The 20,693-nt window shown below is 42.4% G+C and overlaps 1 protein-coding gene across 1 annotated transcript; it reads left to right on the top strand.

Moving 5' to 3' along the window:
* The first annotated feature begins 3,458 nt into the window (after nucleotides 1-3,458).
* On the top strand, nucleotides 3,459-20,432 carry DHCR7 (7-dehydrocholesterol reductase). The gene is given in 9 exon segments (XM_038764767.1): nucleotides 3,459-3,569; nucleotides 3,571-3,612; nucleotides 10,336-10,439; nucleotides 12,943-13,165; nucleotides 13,567-13,657; nucleotides 14,590-14,803; nucleotides 15,451-15,655; nucleotides 16,897-17,028; nucleotides 18,434-20,432. Coding segments are annotated over 9 exon segments (1,587 nt in total). The 3' UTR covers nucleotides 18,899-20,432.
* Nucleotides 20,433-20,693: the final 261 nt, after the last annotated feature.

The raw sequence follows: 20,693 nt of genomic DNA, 5'->3' as shown, positions 1-20,693 counted from the left end.
CCATGCTGCTTCTCTTTCTCCTTCCTTTGCTTCTCCCACCCGACGCTGCCCAGTGCTCTCAGAGCAGAAGCAAATAACAAGCCCATTGTTGGGTTCAGACCGTCTCTATATATTGCCGACTTTTTTTATTGGCATTTATTAATCGCTTACTATGTGTAAAGCACTTTTCTAAGCGCTGGGGAGGTTACAGAGTGATCAGGTTGTCCCACGGGGGGCTCACATTCTTAATTCCCATTTTACAGATGAGGTAACTGAGGCCCAGAGAAGTGAAGTGACTTGCCCAAAGTCACACAGCTGACAATTGGCAGAGCCGGGATTCTTATACTTTCTAAGCACTTAGTACAGTGCTCTGCACACAGTAAGCACTCAATAAATACGATTGAATGAATGAATTCAATCGTATTTACTGAGTGCTTACTGTGTGCAGGGCACCGTGTTACGCACATGGAAAGGACAATTCAATAATAATGATGGTACTTGTTAAGCGCTTACTGTAGATCAAGCACTGTTCCAAGCGCTGGGGTAGATACGAGTTGGGACCCAATCCACGGGGCTCACAGTCTCAATCCCCATTTTACAGAGGTACAGGGAAGTGACTTGCCCAAGGTCACACTGCAGCCATGGGGAGGTGGCAGGATTAGAACCCATTACCTTCTGATTTGAAGGCCAAATGTGAGAGGGGGTGGTGGGGCATTTTGTTTAGGGGTGGTGGGAGAAGTGAATAGCTGCATTTCTGCCCCCCTCCAGATAATAATAATAATAATAATAATAATAATAATAATAATAATAATAATATAATGGCATTTGTTAAGCGCTTAACTATGTGCCAGGCACTGTACTAAGCGCTGGGGTTGATACAAGCAAATCGGGTTGGACACAGTCCCTGTCCCATGTGGGGCTCACAGTCTCAATCCTCATTTTACAGACGAGGTAACTGAGGCCCAGAGAAGTGAAGTGACTTGCCCAAGGTCACACAGCAGACGAGTGGCCAAGCCCGGATTAGAACCCATGACCTTCTGACTCCCAGGCCTGTGCTCTATCCACTACGCCATGCTGCTTCTCATCTTCCCATGCACATAATAATAATGGTATCTGTTAAGAAACTTATTATGTGCCAAGCACTGCATTAAATGCTGGGGTAGATATAACGCAGTACGGTGCTCTACAGACACTAAGTGCACAATAAATACAATTGAATGAAAAGATAATCAGGTCCCACATGGGGCCCACAGTCCAAGTAGCAGGAGAAGAGGACTGACTCCCTATTTTGTACGTGGGAGAATGGTGGGACAGAGAAGTGAAATGACTTACCCAAGGTCACAAAGCAGCTAAGTGGCAGAGCTGAACATAGAACCCAGGTCCTCCGACTCCAGCCAGTCCTCTTTCCACTAAGCTCTCCTCTGCCCTTGCTTGGCTCCCTGCCCAGCTTCCGACCCATTTGTTTTTGCTGCCTCCCCCATAACCATCTAAACAGCTGTTGCTTCATGCATTTCGCCTCCTGTTCTCCTTTTGCCTCCCTCCAACTTTGCATGTACGGTTCTTTTGATCATCCAATTCCTGGAGCTCTGAAGTCAGTGAAAGAGGGCAAGGACATCAGAGGAGTAGTTGGAAGATGGGAGTTGAAGTATAAGGGTGCTTTGCACACAGTAACCGCTCCGTAAATTCCAGTGATAGATTGATCTGGATGAGAGCCGGACTCTCACTTTCTTTAAGCAACAGATCTTTGAGGGATCTGTAGGTACGGTCTACTGAAACTCTGTAGATGAAGACCTCAAAGGGCCAACAACCACCAGGATAGGCTTATCCAAGTTTGGGGGTGTTAATAATTGCAACAGTTAACCATTCCAGAGCATTCATCAATTCAGTTATTGCTTAATAGGATTCATCTAGCGTTTTAAAAAGCCCCTGCCTCCGGAGCACAAGATCACACATTACCTGAACAAACCTGAAAACACCTTCTGAAAGGCTTTACTAGAGGGACTAGCCAAATAAGTTTCATAAGCCTTGCAGTGGATCCAAGACACCGTTTCTTATCTAGTCCAACTGTGCGTGTGAGAATTCAGGATCTGCGAAAACACGCCCTGATAGTTTGTTTAATGGTATTTGTTAAGTGCTTACTATGTGTCAAAAACTGTTCTATGCCCTGGGGTAGGTACAAGTCAATATAGGTCAGTCATGGTCCGTCCCACATGAGACTCACAGTCTGAAATAGGAGGGAGAACAGGTATTGAATCTCCATCCCCCTATCTTACCTCCTTCCCTTCCCCACAGCACCTGTATATATGTATATATGTTTGTACATATTTATTACTCTATTTATTTATTTTACTTGTACATATCCATTCTATTTATTTTATTTTGTTAGTATGTTTGGTTTTGTTCTCTGTCTCCCCCTTTTAGACTGTGAGCCCACTGTTGGGTAGGGACTGTCTCTATATGTTGCCAACTTGTACTTCCCAAGCGCTTAGTACATTGCTCTGCACACAGTAAGCGCTCAATAAATACGATTGATGATGATGATGACTTTACAGTTGAGGAAACTCAGGCACAGATAAGTGACTTGACCAAGATCATTCATCCATTCATTCAAATGTATTTATTGAGCTTCTAGTGTGTGCAGTGCACTGCAATAAGCACTTGGGAGAGTACAATACAACAATAAACAGTCACATTCCCCACCCACAACGAGTTTACAGTTGGGGTGTGTGCGGGGGAGGAGAGCATTAATACAAATAAATAAAATTACAGATATGCACATAAGTGCTGTGGGCTGGGAGCATGGAAAGAGCAAAGGGAGCAAGTCAGGGAGACGCAGTAGGAGACGAGGACAAGTGGGGCTTAGTCTGGGAAAGCCTCCTGGAGGAGATGTGCCTTCAATAAGGCTTTGATCATACAGCAAGCAGTTGGCAGAGGCGGGATTAGAACCCCAGTCCTGACTCCCAAGCCCGCTCTCTTTCCACGAAGGCCACGGTGTTTAGCTCGCTCCACTCCCACAGTCCAGTTGCATGCATCCCTCCTTACGAACCCCCTGCTACTTATTTATTTATTTTACTTGTACATATCCCTTTTATACTGTGAGCCCATTGTCGGGTAGGGACTGTCTCTATGTGTTGCCAATTTGTATTTCCCCAAGCGCTTAGTACAGTGCTCTGCACATAGTAAGCGCTCAATAAATACGATTGATGATGATGATCCACGCAGGGTGCAGGGTCCGGAAGCATCTATGCATTTTTTTTTTCCAAAAAGCTGAGCAGTCCGTTTTTCGATTTAGGACTAGGACGGGGAGCCGGGGCTGTGAATTCCAAGTGGCTTTCAGGGGAGTATATGAATATCCAGCTTGCAGACAGCTTGGAGTGGAAGAGGGTTTTTCCTCTTTAAGATTTTCCTGCCGGAGGGAGGGAATTAGTGGTTACCATGGTTACCTAATCAGCTCGGTATGGTTTGATCCGTCTGCACCAATGGAGAAAACGCCTCTCATTACACGAATGGGCTGTCTACCAGAGATTGGATCGCGGCCTGAACGCGTCAGATTTGGGGGTGGGCCCTCTGTTTTTCCTTGTAATTCTGCCCAAAATTGAAGACAGTTTGTGTCAGGAGCCGTTGGATAGCGAGGTAAGCAATATTCTTGGGAATGACCGTGGTTAGGTCAGAACAGCGTCTTGGTGTATGTAAGTTTTTAGAAAACCCGGGTTCGTTTTGGCAAGTAAAGAGGTGTTCTTTATAGGAAAAATTAGAGGGATGGATGCAGGCTACTTTACCAACGCAGGCATTCTTCGGAGAGGAAGAAGGGTGGACGGTCGGATCCAGAATTCCCAGAACCAAGTCCATAGGCGTCAGGTGGTGGCGGGAAGTCTGGGCCTCCCGTGGTCAAAATCATCATCATCATCATCAATCGTATTTATTGAGCGCTTACTATGTGCAGAGCACTGTACTAAGCGCTTGGGAAGTACAAATTGGCAACATACAGAGACAGTCCCTACCCAACAGTGGGCTCACAGTCTAAAAGGGGGAGACAGAGAACAAAACCAAACATACTAATAAAATAAATAGAATAGATATGTACAAGTAAAATAAATAAATAAATAGAGTAATAAATATGTACAAACATATATACAGGTGTGGGGAAGGGAAGGAGGTAAGATGGGGGGATGGAGAGGGGGACGAGGGGGAGAGGAAGGAAGGGGCTCAGTCTGGCAAGGCCTCCTAATGTCATTCCTCAAAATGACAATGGAGAACCCTCTGTGGAGCAGAACAGCAATGGCAGGAGAAGGTAATACATGAAACAATGGCAGCAGCCCCCATTGCACAGATTTTCTGAGTCCTTTGGCCTCTTCGGGGCTCAAATCAATTAATCAATCGTATTTAAGCCTTGAATTCCTAGACATTGGCGGTAGCAGGAACAGTCTCTGCCTGTTGTTTCATGTATCTCTCCCCGCCACTACCTGATGTTTTGTTGTCTGTAGACTGTGAACCCGTTGTTGGGTAGGGATTGTCTTTATCTGTCGCCGAATTGTACTTTCCAAGCGCTTAGTACAGTGCCCTGCACACGGTAAGCGCTCAATAAGTACGATTGATTAAATGACTAAATGAATGAATTATGCTCTGACCAGTGATGAGGAGGTCGATGTGAATGCACGTGTCTGCAGGTGCACGAGTCTGGTGTGCAGGGATTGTGGTGGTATTTGTGAAGCGCTGAAGAGAAGCAACGTGGCTCATTGGAAAGAGCCCGGGCTTTGGAGTCAGAGGCCATGGGTTCAAATCCCGGCCCCGCCAACTGTCAGCTGACTTTGGACAAGTCACAACTTCTCTGGGCCTCAGTTACCTCAACTGCAAAATGGGGATGAAGACTGTGAGCCCCCCGTGGGACAACCTAATCACTTTATAACCTCCTCAGCGCTCAGAACAGTGCTTTGCACATAGTAAGCGCTTAATAAATGCCATTATAAATGCTATTATAAAGCGCTTTTTGGGTGCCGATCACTGTGGAAGTGCTGAGGTAGATCTGAGCCTTCAGGTCTCCTGCTTGTGAAGTGGGAGGGGAAAAGGAGGGAACGCCGCCTCCAATCAATCAATCGTATTTATTGAGCGCTTACTATGTGCAGAGCACTGTACTAAGCGCTTGGGAAGTACAAATTGGCAACATATAGAGACAGTCCCTACCCAACAGTGGGCTCACAGTCTAAAAGGGGGAGACAGAGAACAAAACCAAACATACTAACAAAATAAAATAAATAGGATAGATATGTACAAGTAAAATAAATGAATAAATAGAGTAATAAATATGTACCCAGTCCACTCCAGTGGGTGTGGGGTTTTGTCGCAACAGGGGAGAAGAAGGCTGAAGATGGTGTTCTCCCCACCCTCTATCTCCTGCCCGCCCCCCAGGGATATTTATATCTCATATTTTCATCTCATATTTTCCGTGAAAGTCAGGATTGCAGAAAAGTTGATTTTCTTTTTTCAGGGTAGGGGATTAGGAATGCACTATGCCCTTTCATTCATTCAATCGTATTCACTCACTCAATCGTATTTATTGAGTGCTTACTGTGTGCAGAGCACTGTACTAAGCACTTGGCAAGTACAATTCGGAAACAGAGAGAGGCAATCCCTGCCCACAGCGGGCTCACGGTCTAGAAGGGGGGAGACAGACAACAAAATACGTAAACAGGCATCAATAGCATCGATATAAACGAACAGAATTACAGATATATGTACACATCAAAACGAGTACACAGGCATTAATATAAATAAATAGAATTCACTCAATTGTATTTATTTATTGAGCGCTTACTGTGTGGAGAGCACTGTACTAAGCGCTTGGGAAGTCCAAGTTGGCAACATATAGAGACCTTGACCCCCATGCCCCAGTCAGGCCAAATCACTTTGTGGGCGAACTATGTTTTCTATCCCAAGAACAGATTAAAGGGTTTGTATATCTGTCCTGTTACTATCGAAGCAAAATTGAGAAGCATCTCTGTGATCTGCTAAGTGATCTTTGGTATACACCTTCTGGGTTGGAAGTATTTGGGGACCAGTGGTGACTATGTGTAGAGCATTATACTAAGTACTTGAGAGAGTACAATATATGTGCAAACACTGTACTAAGCACTTGGGAGAGTACAATACAACAGAATTGGTAGACGTGTTCCCTGCCCACGAGGAGCTCACAGTATACATGGGGAGATCAACGTTAAAATTGAGTACAGATGCGTATGTAAGTGCTCTGGTACTGAGGATGGAGTGAATATCAAGTGCATGGAAAACACAAAAGGAAGAGGGGGTAAGAGGAAATGAGGGCTTAGCTTAGGAAGGCTTCTTGGAGGAGATGTGATTTTAGTAAAGCTTTGGAGGTGGGGAGAGACTTCACCATTTTATTGTCCAAGTCAGTAAAGTAAGAGTGTTGGGACCATTTTTATTGATTTCAGTATAATTTAAGTTTTTGTGATTTGGCCTTTTATGTGGACCCATACCATATTTGTCAAACCAATTTTAAAGTCATCAAAAATGTAGAATTGGTTTCTTTGTTTACTTGAAATTAATTTGAATCTGATCAAGCATTTATTTAGGTTCCCCTTTAATGTCAGACCTGTCAATCAATCAGTGATATTTATTGAGCACTTACTGTGTGCAGAGCACTCTACTAAGCATTTGAGAGAGTACAGTACAACACTGGAGTAAAGATTGAGTTGTCTATTCGTAACATTTGTTTCTACTCTTGGTATTAGATTCATGGTAGATACAGTGTTAGCAGGAAGGGTCTTTTGTTGAGGAAGATATGAAAGATATTTGAAAATTAAATATTTACTTAAGTACCCATAAAAATTGAATTAAAATACTTTGCAACTGTACCTATTTACATTGCTAATGATCATGTAACTATTATGTTTTTATCACTAATTTCTAATATATGTATATTATGCAGGCTAATTTTCTGGATCTTGGGAAAATGTTAATGGATTTTATGTTATTTCCTATGGGAAACTGTATTTGACTTAGGGATTTTTTTTGCTTAGCACTCAGTTTTCATGGAGCCAATTAAAAGAGTGCTAAATAGTACCTGAAATTAGGCACTTGGCATTAGGCTCGATCCTTGCAGAGATTCAGGAGAAAAATGAAAATATTTTCACAAGTAGTTTAATTCTAGAGAAGCAATGTTGCATAATAGAAAGAGAGCCTGGGCCTGGAAATCAGATAACGTGGGTTCTAATGCCACTTGTCTGCTGTGGGATCTTGGGTGAGTCAATTTATGTGTATCAGGTACTCCATCCTCATAAAATCATCTTTTACTGTTGCACTACCTCCACCCTCACCAACTCTCCGATCATAATCTTCTCACCTGCCTCCTCTCTCACACTCCTCCCCACTGTAAATCTATATTACTCCTCCACAGAGACCTCCACCCTCTCAACCCCATTCATCTCTCGAAGCACATTACACCCCACCTTGCCTCCCTATCCTCTCTACCCACTCTTGATGACCAGATTACTGCTCTCAACTCCACCCTTTCTATTCAACTCAACTCACTCGCTCCCTCTTCCCATCATTGTTCTCACGCCACTAACCCACAGCCTTGAATCATTGCCACTGTCTGCCTCCTTCGCTCTTATGCTCAAGCTGTGTGGAACGCTGTTGGCGAAAGTCTAAACAACATGTCACTTCAAATTTATCCTTTCCTGCCTTAACTCTGCCCTCTCCTCTGCCAGGCAAAACGATTTTTCTTCCCTTATTGACACCCATGCCCATCACCCCCATCAGCTGTTCCAGACATTTAACTCCCTCCTCAGGCCCCCTGTTCCTCCCCCTCCTCCAACCCTCACCCCCAACGATCTGGCCTCTTACTTCATTAGTAAAATTAACACCATCAGGTCTGAGCTCCCGAAGCCTCCCTTCCCCCTTCTTCATCCTCCCCCCTGCCCCCGGCTCTCAACTCTCTCCTCTACTTTCCCATCCTTCCCAGCAGTACCTTCAGATGATATCTCCTCCCTTCTCTCAAGTACCACCCCCTCCACCTCTGCTTCGGACCCCATTCCCTTTCATCTTATGAAAACTCTTTCCCCTTTCCTCCTCCCCTCCTTAACTTCCATCTTCAACCACTCACTCTCCACTGATTCCTTCCCCTCTGCCTTCAAACATGCCCACGTCTCCCCAATCCTAAAAAAATCCTCTCTTAACCCCACTGCCCCTTCTAGTTATCGCCATATCTCCCTCCTACCCTTCCTTTCCAACTCCTAGAACGAGTTGTCCACATTCGCTGCCTCAAATTCCTCAACACCAACTCTCTCCTGGACCCCCTCCAACCTGTCTTCCGTCCCCTACACTCCACCGAAACTGCCCTCTCAAAGGTAACCAATGACCTGCTTCTTGCTAAATCCAATGGCTCCTACTCTATCGTAATCCTTCTTGAACTCTCAGCTGCCTTTGACACTGTAGGCCATCCCCTTCTCCTCAACACACTCTCCAACCTTGGCTTCACAGACTCCATCATGTTCTGGTTCTCCCATCTCATCTCTCTGGCCATTCTTTCTCAGTCTCCTTCACAGGCTCCTCAAGGGTCAGTTCTTGGTTCCCTTCTGTTCTCCATCCATACTCACTCCCTTGGTGAACTCATTCTCTCCCATGGCTTCAACCATCATCTCTATGCGGATGACACCCAAATCTACATCTCCTCCCCTGTTCTCTCTCCCTCCCTCCAGGCTCGTATCTCCTCCTGCCTTCAGGACATCTCCACCTGGATGTCTGCCCACCATCTAAAACTCAACATGTCCAAGACTGAGCTCCTTATCTTCCCTCCCAAACCCTGTCCTCTCCCTGACTTGCTCGTCACTGTGGATGGCACTACCATCCTTCCCGTCTCACAAACCTGCAACCTTGGTGTCATCCTTGACTCCGCTCTCTCATTCACCCCACACATCCAATCCGTCACTGAAACCTGGTGGTCTCACCTCCACAACATCACCAAGATCCACTGCATCAGCCTCCTTCCTGATCTCCCATCCTCCTGTCTCTCTCTGCTTCAGTCTATACTTCAGACTGCTGCCCAGATTATCTTTCTTCAGAAATGCTCTGGGCATGTCACTCCCCTCCTCAAAAATCTCCAGTGGTTGCCTATCAACCTTCCTATGAAGGAAAAACTCCACACTCTTAGCTTCAAAGCTCCCCATCATCTCACCCCCTCCTACCTCACCTCCCTTCTCTCCTTCTGCAGCCCAGCCCGCACACTCCACTCCTCTATCGCTAACCTCCTCATTGTGCCTCGTTCTCACCTGTCCCGCCGTCGACCCCCGGCCCACGTCCTTCTCCTGGCCTGGAATGCCCCCCCCTCCACACATCCACCAAACTAGCTCTCTTCCTCCCTTCAAAGCCCTACTGAGAACTCACCTCCTCCAGGAGGCCTTCCCTGACTGAGCCCCCCTTTTTCCTCTTCTCCTCCTCTCCTCCCCATCACCCTCCTCGCTCTGCCTTACCCCTTCCCCCTCCCCACAGCACTTGTGTATATTTGTACATACTTATTACTCTATTTAAATTACTAATGATGTGTATGTAGCTATAATTCCATTTATTCTGATGGTATTGACACCTCTCTACTTGTTTTGTTTTGTTGTCTGTCTCCCCCTTCTAGACTGTGAACCCATTGTTGGGTAGGGACCGTCTCTATATGTTGCCGATTTGGACTTCCCAAGCACTTAGGACAATGCTCTGCACCTAGTAAGCGCTCAATAAATACTATTGAATGAATGAATAAAATGGGGATTAAGACTGTAAACCCCACGTAGGATATAGACCACAGTTAGTCCAACCTGATTAACTCGTATTTACCCCAGTGGTTAGTTCAGTGCCTGGCACAGACTAAGTGCTTAAGAAATACCATTTTTTTAAAAAAGAAAACATGCTTTACTGATGTACATCCATTCCATGCCCTCCCAATGGGCCCTTTCTCCAACTTCTTGCTTCATTGGGTCCTATTAAGAATTAAACCAACCAGTTTTGGTGAGATGCAGTAGCACAGAAGTTTGTTGTACTTGAATACCCTCCACCCTATTTTTGTATTCATTCAGTCAGTCAGTCAGTCATATTTATTAAGTGCTTACTGTGTGCCGAGCGCTGTACTAACCACTTGGGAAAGTACAGTACAACAATAAACAGTGACAATCCCTGCCCACAATGAGCTTACAGTCTAGATGGGGTGTTGCAAGTCCCTGAATAAGTGCAATTTATTGAGTGCTTACTCTGAAAAGAACACTGTACTAAATGCTTAATTTTTTTCTTTAAATAGGGCGTAATTGTTGGAGTGGTTATTTACTGGAATCTCTTGGTCCAAATCTCTGTCTCCTGTAGGTTCCAATGGCTACAGGTTCCACAACAAATTCTTCAAAATCCAAGAACAAAAATGGGATTTCTGGCAAAAATAAAGTACCTCAAGGACAGTGGGGAAGAGCCTGGTAAGCTTTGGCTGATGGTATTTTGACACGACAGAAGTGATGTTTACTGGAGAACTGCTTTTCTAAAGGGGTATCAGCTGTTTTGGGAAGCTGAAATCCAGACTCTTGCAGCTGAGGGAACCAATTGAAAATCTACAGGCCCAAAATGTTCATTATTAGGACAGTGCCATAGGTGGACACCTTAAGAAACAGCAGAAAATGTGTCCTACTTCTGTGACACAGGAGGTTTTGCAGAGGAATTGGAGAGAAAGTATAATAATCATCCTCAGCTGTATTTATTGATGGAATACCTGCTGTGTGCAGAGTACTGCACTTGGTACTTGTAGACCATAAATGATGGTGATGATAATAATAGTATTTGTTAAGTGCTTACTATGTGCCAAACACAGTTAGAAGCACTGGATTAGATACAAGGTAATCAGGTTGGACACAGTCCCTGTCCCACATAGGACTCACAGTCTTAATCCCCATTTTTCAGATGAGGTAACTGAGACACAGAGAAGTGAGGTGATTTGCCCAAAGTCACACAGCAGACAAATGATGGATTCAGGATTAGAACCCAGGTCCCTGTGACTCAGGCCCATGCAATATCAACTAGGCCACGCTGCTTCTAATGCTTACTTCAATTAGGAGAAATGGTTGGGAAGTCATCGTGCCAAACAATGCTCTTCTTGGGTGTATTTTCCTATACCATTGTATCGTCCTCTGACAGTCAAAGAGATTATCTTTGCTTTCCAATCCGACAGTTCCCGTCTCTCCAGCATCTGGGCCAGTTCTAGTCATGCACGCATCATAGCCTCAACCAGACCAAATAAGTGTCCCAAATCAATAATCACGCAATCAATCATTTTTCTGGAGCACTTACTCTGTGCAGAGCACTTAGTACAGTGCTTGGGAGAGTATAATATAACAAAATTGGTAGACACATTCCCTGTGCACAATGATCTTACATCCTGCTGCTCACGCAATGTTGCCATAGACACCTCTCATGCTTCCAGTGTGCATCCTTGTATCGCCCCAGGTGAAGTCTGCTTTCCACAAACCAAAGCCAGCAATGACTGAGGATCAATCAATCAATCAATCAGTCGTATTTATTGAGCGCTTACTGTGTGCAGAGCACTGTACTAAGCACTTGGGAAGTACAAGCTGGCAACATATAGAGACAGTCCCTACCCAACAGTGGGCTCACAGTCTAGAAGTGGGAGACAGAGAACAAAACCAAACATACTAACAAAATAAAATAAATAGAATAGATAGGTACAAGTAAAATAAATAAATAAATAGAGTAATAAATATGTACAAATATATATACATATATACAGGTGCTGTGGGGAAGGGAAGGAGGTAAGATGCGGGGGATGGAGAGGGGGACGAGGGGGAGAGGAAGACAAGGATCTTGTCTGAGTGATGATGATCTGTTTTTGGCATTTTATGAAAAGGATGAAAGCAAACTAAGCCTCCTGAATAGTTTTGACCCAACTATTTTTTGTCATAATTGGCTCTTACTAATCTTATCAATGAGTAGATCTTAATACCTCACCTACTCTCCTGCTAGGTTTTCCTAAGCATTAAGGATTTCCCTGCCAGCCTCCCATCCAGTTTCCATTATTCTCCCTCACACTCGGAGTTACTGCAGCACCCTTCTAATAAAGGAGAATAGTAAACTGACTTCCTTCAAAACTCAGCAAGGCCATTTTGCTAGAATGCCTCCATAAGAGCAGCAGTTGCTTAGCAACAGAACTAGAAGCTTCATTCTGAGAAGGAAAGCTTACTGACTGTGGAGAAATCAGATTCATCCATTTATTCAATTGTATTTATTGAGCGCTTACTGTATGCAGAACACTGTACTAAGCACTTGGAAAGTACAAGTCAGCAACATATACAGACTTTTAATTCCATATGAGACACTGGATTGGTCCTTGATTTCTCTTTTCACTTCAGTATGTGCCATCCCCTTCCCATCTTTACACCTTTGTGAGACACAGGTAATAATTCCTTTCCAGTGATCTAGCAAGGATTAAATAATGTTTTGGAGATTCCTCAGAGAAAGCAAGCTGATAGTCATTCATTCATTCAAACATATTTATCGAGCACTTACTGTGTGCAGAGCACTGTACTAAGCCCTTGGAAGAGAACAGTACAACAGAGTTGGTAGACTCTTTGCCCCCAAGGAGTTAACAGTCTAAATGATTATTATTAATACTAATTTTTAATTATTGTTATATTTAAGTATTTACTGTGTGTCAAGCACTGTTCTAAGCGCTGAGGTAGATACAAATGAATCAGTCCCATGTCCCACATGGGACTTACTAATAACCTATTTATTCAACTATCCTTCTACAATAAAGGAGCAGTAAACTTAAATATTTTTGGCAGCAGGGGAATTATTCAGTTCACTACTCTGTTATGTATTCTTCTAATAAAGAATGTTGCGGTAGTATGAGCTGGGATGTTCTATTTCCCTACAGATGATATATGGAAGTAACATTTTTCTTTGTTTCAGGGAGGTGGATTGGTTTTCCCTAGCAAGTGTCATATTCCTGCTGATGTTTGCCCCATTTATTGTGTATTACTTTATCATGGCATGTGACCAGTACCAGTGTGCTCTGACTACCCCTCTTATTGATCTGTTCACTGGGAATATTCATCTCTCTGATATCTGGGCGAAGACACCATCAGTGAGCCAAAAAGCTGCTCAGATCTACACAGCATGGGTCACTTTCCAGGTAGGCTTCCCATCACGGTTCTGTTAGGAGATTACAGTGCTGGTGAAAATTGTTCTCAAAGTTAAGTGTGGTGAAGTAGGTTCAGGTTATAGGATCTGAGTTAATATGCTGTGGCCATCTCCTTTCAGACTGCTAATGTTGGGGTGAGAAATGACCTGCCTAAAGGAGTAGTTTTGACTTTCAAGTGAAATTGAAAGTGAGAGAATTATTTTGTCATTCAAATGGTGAATGCATTTCTCTTCAGTAAATCTTCTTTAGTGAGAGAGAGTGAATAAGGAGAGTACCCATGCTTACACTGAAACCTTTGATTGAAACCTTTTAAAATGGAAGAGCAAATTCATACAAAAAACTGCATAGTCATTTCTGCCATTAGTAATCTTCTCAAATTCTTTGTACCTTAGGTCCTTTTGTACATGTTGCTTCCTGATTTTTGTCATAAATTTCTGCCTGGCTATGTAGGAGGAGTACAAGAAGGTGCCATAACTCCTTCAGGTAATTTCATTTTTAGGGACAAAATAAAATGGACACTCACTGTCTTGAGAGCTAACCTAGATTTCAGAGTTTCACTGCCTACATATTGTAAAACTCACCTGAAATGGATTGTGTGATTATATTATTGCTTAGTATGAGTTACAGCTAGAACTCAGTTTGCAGTGTTCTCGCTAGGAATTTTTTTGGACTTCTGGAAAAAAGCCACATGTGACCAGTGACAGCCAAAAAGACATTAACTGCTAAATTAACTAAAGAAGCAGTGTAGCCTAATGGAAAGAGCACGAGCTGGGAGTCATAGGACCTGGGTTTTAATCCTAGCGCTACCACGTTTTTGCTGTGTTACCTTGGGCGAGTCACTAAACTTCTCTGTGCCTCAGTTGCGTCAGCTATAAAATGGGAATTAAATCCCTCTCCTTCTGACATAGACTGTGAGCTCCATGTGGGACAGGTACTGTGTCCATCCTGATAAACTAGTATGTATCTACCTCATCACTTAAGAATTGTGCTTTGTACATAGTATGCACTTAATAAGTGCCACTATTATTATTATTATCATCATTATAGTTATTACATGTTGGTGGGGGATGTGAGTGGGGACTAATAGTCAGCAAACAAGATCCCATCTACTCCATCTTCTTCCTGGTGATTTTTGTTGAGCTGACATTTTCAGTGACTAATATTGTCAGTAATTGATTTTAATATGTGTAAATGCTAGCATTTGGGATGTGTTGTGGACTGACATTTCCAAAGTTTATTTTCTGTGATTTGTCAAATGATGAAGGGAGCACTGCCTGTCCTGCAGCAAAAGACACAGATAATGAAAGTTGGAGAGAAGTCATAGAATAACCCTAATAAAAAAATATCATCCTTTTGAAGAAGGAATATGTAGGTCCTCAGAATATTGAACTGTCATTTTCTCATTTTCTTTTCAGGGGCAGTAAATAAATATGAAATCAATGGCCTTCAGGCCTGGATAATTACTCATCTTCTCTGGTTTGCAAATGCCCATTTTTTCCACTGGTTCTCTCCTACTGTAATCTTTGACAACTGGATCCCACTGCTCTGGTGTGCCAATATTCTTGGCTATATAGTATCCATATTTGTAATGATCAAGAGCTATCTTTTCCCTTCAAATTCAACAGACTGGTATGTCTTTTTATACTGTAATAGCTATTAAAATCCATAAGTGTATTTATTTCTACTAATTGTGGTAGAGGTCTTTAGCCAGAAATGTTCTACTATTTGAGTTTCTCTTTGTGAAGAACCCTGCATAGCACATAGTATGCATGCTTTGTAAAGGGATGTCATTTATTTAAAAGAAATGAAGTTGGCAGTATTAGGAACTATTTCAGCAGAAATAATTTCACTTCATCATCAATTTCTTAATTATTAATTAAGGGTTTGCACTTTGTAAAATGTATAGTGGGAGATAAAATGGAAGTTGGTGAAGACAAGGAGCTTGCAACCTGTAGAAGAGGAAGAAACACAGTTTAAAATACAGGAGTATAAAATCCATAGCAAAATAGCAACAATGTAAAATGTGAATAATTTCAAAAATTTGAATAACAGAAAGTTCAACACAGCTTTATACTTTCCTATTCATTTTTTCAAACTGTAGTTTTTTGTGGGGGTTTGTTTTTATAAGTCATGGACTCAGCTTTCTCAACTCTGAATTTATATCAAGAAGTAATTTTGCTTTGCATTCTTTACATTGAGTGAACTGATTTGTCTTCTGTAAGGTGTATTCATCTATAGTTACCTTTTCTGATTATTACTGTTTTGTATGTTTTTAGCAAATTTACTGGTAACTTCTTCTACGACTTCATGATGGGTGTTGAGTTTAATCCTCGAATAGGAAAATGGTTTGATTTCAAGCTTTTCTTCAATGGACGCCCGGGCATTGTAGCCTGGACTCTTATTAACTTGTCGTTTGCAGCCAAGCAGCAGGAACTCTATGGTCAGGTGACCAATTCTATGATCTTGGTTAATGTTCTACAGGTATGTTCATATTTGCATAGGAAATCTATAGTTCTTTGATCCTTCAAGCCTTCCTCTTGAACTCCAAACACCCACATCACAACAGCCACCTCAGATACTTTTGTATTTATTCATACCCTTCTTCAGAAGCACTTGTTATAAATACATAATCAGTTGTACAGTCAACTCTTCATTTTGATTACTTGATTTGTAAACCCTTTATCTGTGTCCCCTGCTATACTACAAAATCCTGGTAGGGAGGGAATGTGATTCATGTACTGTAGGATCCCAAATGTTTACAAGCACAGTGTATTCCACCAAGGGGAAACTCAATAAATACTGGTACTCCTACTTTAAAAGATCTGACCCATAAAAGACATGAAATGCTCTTACTGGGTGATATTAAGGATGCCAATGCAATGAAAACTAATTTTTGAAAGTAGTAATGAGACTTCTTTTCCCAAGTGCCCATGCATGCTGCTCTAGGAGCCTCATTAACTAGCCCCTTTAGATTACAAGCTCACTGTGGACAGGGAATATGTCGGCCAACTCTGTTGTATTGTACTCTCCCAACCACTTAGAACAGTGCTCTGCACATGACTGACTACTTCCGATCAAAGAACCATCTAGAGATAATGATTTCTGGAGAATTGGTTCAGCAGGTTGAAGGTAATAAAAATGCTAAGAAAACAGGACTGCAAATTTATTAAAATCTGAAGAAGACGGCAGAGTGTAGTCAGTCCAGGGAGGAATATATGAGTAGTGAACAGAACAACCTAGTTCCTGGGCAGTGCTGGTTTAGAAAGAGGTCCCTGCTGCTTGTTCAGAATTTATAGTAAAGGTCCAGCTGGACCTAACCACCTATCCTAACAATCAACTTTTAGAATCTGGATTTCCAGGTTAACATAAATTACACAGTCACTAATAAGCCCAACAGAGCAGGTTAAGACTGTTAAGGTTAAGTTTTTAGACTGTGAGCCCACTGTTGGGTGGGGACTGTCTCTATATGTTGCCAACTTGTACTTCCCAAGCGCTTAGTACAGTGCTCTACACACAGTAAGCGCTCAATAAGCACGATCGATCGATCGATTAAGAAAATGAGTTGTAGGCAATTTTCCAACTTCCTAGGCAAAGCAGATAAGAATCTTTTTTCAATAAGTTTATCCTCCAGCTACACTGTGGGAAAGGAGGTGGGAGAGGGAATTAAGACAGATATGAATCTCTCAAGAAGATGTGATGAACTATTGCATGTGTATTTGCAGGGCATTTATGTTCTGGACTTTTTCTGGAATGAAACCTGGTACCTGAAAACCATTGATATCTGCCATGATCACTTTGGGTGGTACTTGGGTTGGGGAGACTGTGTCTGGCTACCATACCTCTATACTCTACAGGTAAGAATAATTTTAATGCTCTGAGGTTTTCTCTGACCCATTTTGAATGTTAATCCTACCTATCATCAAATGACCACATATTGTGCCAGATTCTGAACAGAGGTAAAAAAAAAAAATATAATCCTTATTTTCAGGAGTTTATCATTCAAATTTGTCATATAAACGTAGGCATACATATGTAAGAAAGAAACACACAGGTAAATAGTACTTCCTGAATAAATGCTAAGGCATAAGGATTTTGATGTAGTGAAAATATACACTGTATATTGGAATAGAATCAGCAGTGACTAGATAATGAGCAAGTGATTCCAGTTAGTCGGGGAAGATGGTGGCAGAAGTGGGCTGTCAAGAGCTTTTTAAAAGATAGCAGGGAAGGAGCTTAGCTGGAGTGGAAATACATTTTTCCTTATGCTATAAAGTGTATGCATATGATTTCATTAAAGTGCTGCTGGGGGGGGGAATACAAATTTTAAGCATGTGTTATGTGTGGAATGAAAAAAGTATTATTCTTCTGTTGCCAATTTTTAAAAGTTATGTCTCCATATGGAATAATGCAGATTTTATAAAACTGTCCATTACGAATAGCCAAGTGACTGTAAACATAAAAAACAGGGGAGCAGCTGTCCAGTTAAAATGGATTAGTGTTGCATTGGAAATAAGTGGGGAATACCCCAGTGAAATGACACATTGCTTTTAAAGACAGTTGTTCATGCATGTTAATGACATGTTTATGATTCATCCATCTGAATTCCTTGAGGCGAAATAGGAAGGATTTTAGTGTAAGTGTCTCAAACCAAGGCTTGGCAATACATTGGGTACACAAGCCATCCTTCGTGACCTGAGAGTCTCTAGCTTCAGTGTTGGTGATGTTTTTATTCTGGATTTATATGCCACCTTCTGTGATGGATCTAATAATAATAATAACAACAATAACAATTGGGGTATTTGTTAAGTGCTTATTATAAGTGCTGGGGTAGATGCAAAGTCATCAGGTCCCACATGAGGCTCACAGTTAAGTAGGAGGGAGAACAGTTATTGAATCCCCATTTTGTAGATGAGGGAACTGAGGCACAGAGAAGGTCACTCTGCAGGTAAGTGGAGGAGCCAGAATTAGAATCCAGGTGTTCTGTCTCCCAGTCCATGCTCTTTCCACATAGTCCTGCGTCTTTCCCACCGTCTCATTGGTCTGGCTCATCTTTGCTACGATGGCAGAGTAACATGGGGAGCCAAGATTGTGGTGCAGGTACTCCCATCTCTAAATCTATTCCCGTAAACTCGGAGATCCCCAACCCTTCTCCTCAGGATGGTCCAGCAATATAGAAATGGAACTGAGGTCCACTTTAGAGTAACATAAAGGAAGGCGTCACTTTATTATTCTCATCCTCTGTCCTTTCATTCTTAACAGGGTCTATACTTGGTGTACAATCCCGTAGAGCTCTCCGTACCTCACGCAATGGGAGTTCTGCTGTTAGGTTTGGTAGGTTACTTTATCTTCAGGGTGACCAATCACCAGAAAGACCTTTTCCGACGCACCGATGGGAATTGCAAGATCTGGGGCAAGAAGCCAGAGTACATAGAATGTTCCTACCTGTCAGTGGATGGGAAGAAGCACTACAGCAAACTGATGACTTCAGGATTCTGGGGTGTGACTCGCCATTTTAACTATACCGGGGACTTAATGGGCTCCTTAGCCTACTGCCTGGCTTGTGGCTTTAACCATATCTTTCCTTACTTCTACATCATCTACATGTCCATCCTGTTGATTCACCGCTGCATCAGGGATGAGCACCGTTGTTCTAGCAAGTATGGTAAAGACTGGAAGCGATATACCTCTGCAGTGCCCAAGCGACTGGTACCAGGAATTTTCTAAGGACAAGCCTGTTCATTCTGGCCCTCTGGGTGTCTTCTTGCAAAGGGTGGGGAAGGACTTTTCATACTGCCTTTTCACCAGCAAAAACAACTGATTTTCTTTGTAGTCCGGAGAAGGGTGGAGTTATGGTTTATCTTTAAAACACTGCCATTTGTTTTGATTTTTTGAAAGTATTTTGCTCTTGTTTTCATTAGAATCAGAAGCCACTATACCACTGAAATGGAGTGTTAAAATGACAAAAACTGCCAATTTGGGATCGGACCAATGATCCATCCAGCTCAGTATTCTGTCTCTGAGAATGGCCACAGGAACTCAGAGAAACTGTGATGCTGACCCTCTGTGGCATTTATCTTAATGGTTAGGTGGTTTCCATGTAGCATCCCTAACATTCCCCTCTAGAAGCCTATTATGGACCTCTAGTTTATGCCTTTATCCAAACTCTGCCTCAAGCCTACTTGTGTTTTTTGTTGATTTAACTTCTGCAATTAACATTCCATATTCATTCAATCATATTTATTGAGCACTTCCTGGGTGCAAAGCACTGTACTAAGCGCTTGAGAGAGTGCAATACAGTAATAGACAGTCCCTGCCCACAAAGATCTTACAGTCTAGAGTCTGCAAAACATTCCATTTGTTTTTAACACCTGTTGTATGGAGGCTCATTTTCTTAGATTACTGTCTAATGGATCTGAAGCCTTAAAAATCTGTTTGTAAGTATCGGAAAGACTTTTTTGGCCAATTAAGTTGAATGAAAACAAGAACAAATCTGAGTGAAAATGCTGTCTCAGGCACTTTCTGCCCTCCATTGAAATGAGAAAAGAATTTGCCAGCTACCCTCACTGTTCTCCCACTCATTTTTGTTCAGTCCCAGGGGTTGGGTAGAGAAATATAATTACATTCACCTTGGTAAATGACCAAGCTATTCTATGTATCTCTTGTTTGTTTTTTATCATTGAAAATTAGTCTCTAGCAACTAAAAGCAAAAGCCCATTGCAGAAGTTGGAACCTGAGAACAAAGGTAATACCAGCCAGGGTCTGAAGGTATGAAGTAGCATTGCCTCATGGCTAGAACACAGGCCTAGGAGTCAGAAGGACCTGAGTTCTAATCCCAGCTGTCTGCTGGGTGACCTTGGGCAAGTCACTTAACTTCTCTGTGCCTAAGTTACCTCATCTGTAAAATAGGGGTGAAGACTTCCCTTGTGGGATTGTGTTTGCCCTAGTGCTTAGAACCATGCCTGGCACATAGTAAGTGCTCAACAAATACCATCAAAAAAAGGTTCAGACAAGTAACTGATTATTTAAATACTTTTTGAAGCTTCTGACAACTCTTCTCTCTAATAACCCATTCGTGCCTCTCAACCATTTATCCAAACCTCGCCTGACCCTATTGATAGTTTTGATGTGAACAACTGTCCGTCATAACAACTTTCATAGGCTCACTGCTGCTATGTGAAGAAGTCCTTTCTTTTATTTGCCAAGTGCTTAGTACATTGCTTTGCACACAGTAAGTGTTCAATAAAAACGATTGAATGAATGAATGTATTTGCCTTGAATCTCTTACCTTCAAGCTTCAGTGGGTGGCCCCTTTCATGGGGAGTACGGGGTTTGGTGAGCAATAGAAAAACAGAGTAGCCTAGTGGATAGAGCACTGGCCTGGAGTCACAAGGTCCTGGGATCTAATGCCGGCTCCTCCACTTGTCTGCTGTGTCTTGCAAGTCAGTTAACTTCTCTGAGCTTCGGTTATCTTATCTGTAAAATGGGGACTAATACTGTGAGTCCCATGTGGGACATGGAC

This window comes from Tachyglossus aculeatus, chromosome 22 (genome assembly GCF_015852505.1).
Source record: "Tachyglossus aculeatus isolate mTacAcu1 chromosome 22, mTacAcu1.pri, whole genome shotgun sequence".
In the NCBI taxonomy this organism is placed as follows: domain Eukaryota; kingdom Metazoa; phylum Chordata; class Mammalia; order Monotremata; family Tachyglossidae; genus Tachyglossus; species Tachyglossus aculeatus.
This window is presented reverse-complemented; position numbering and strand designations above follow the sequence as displayed.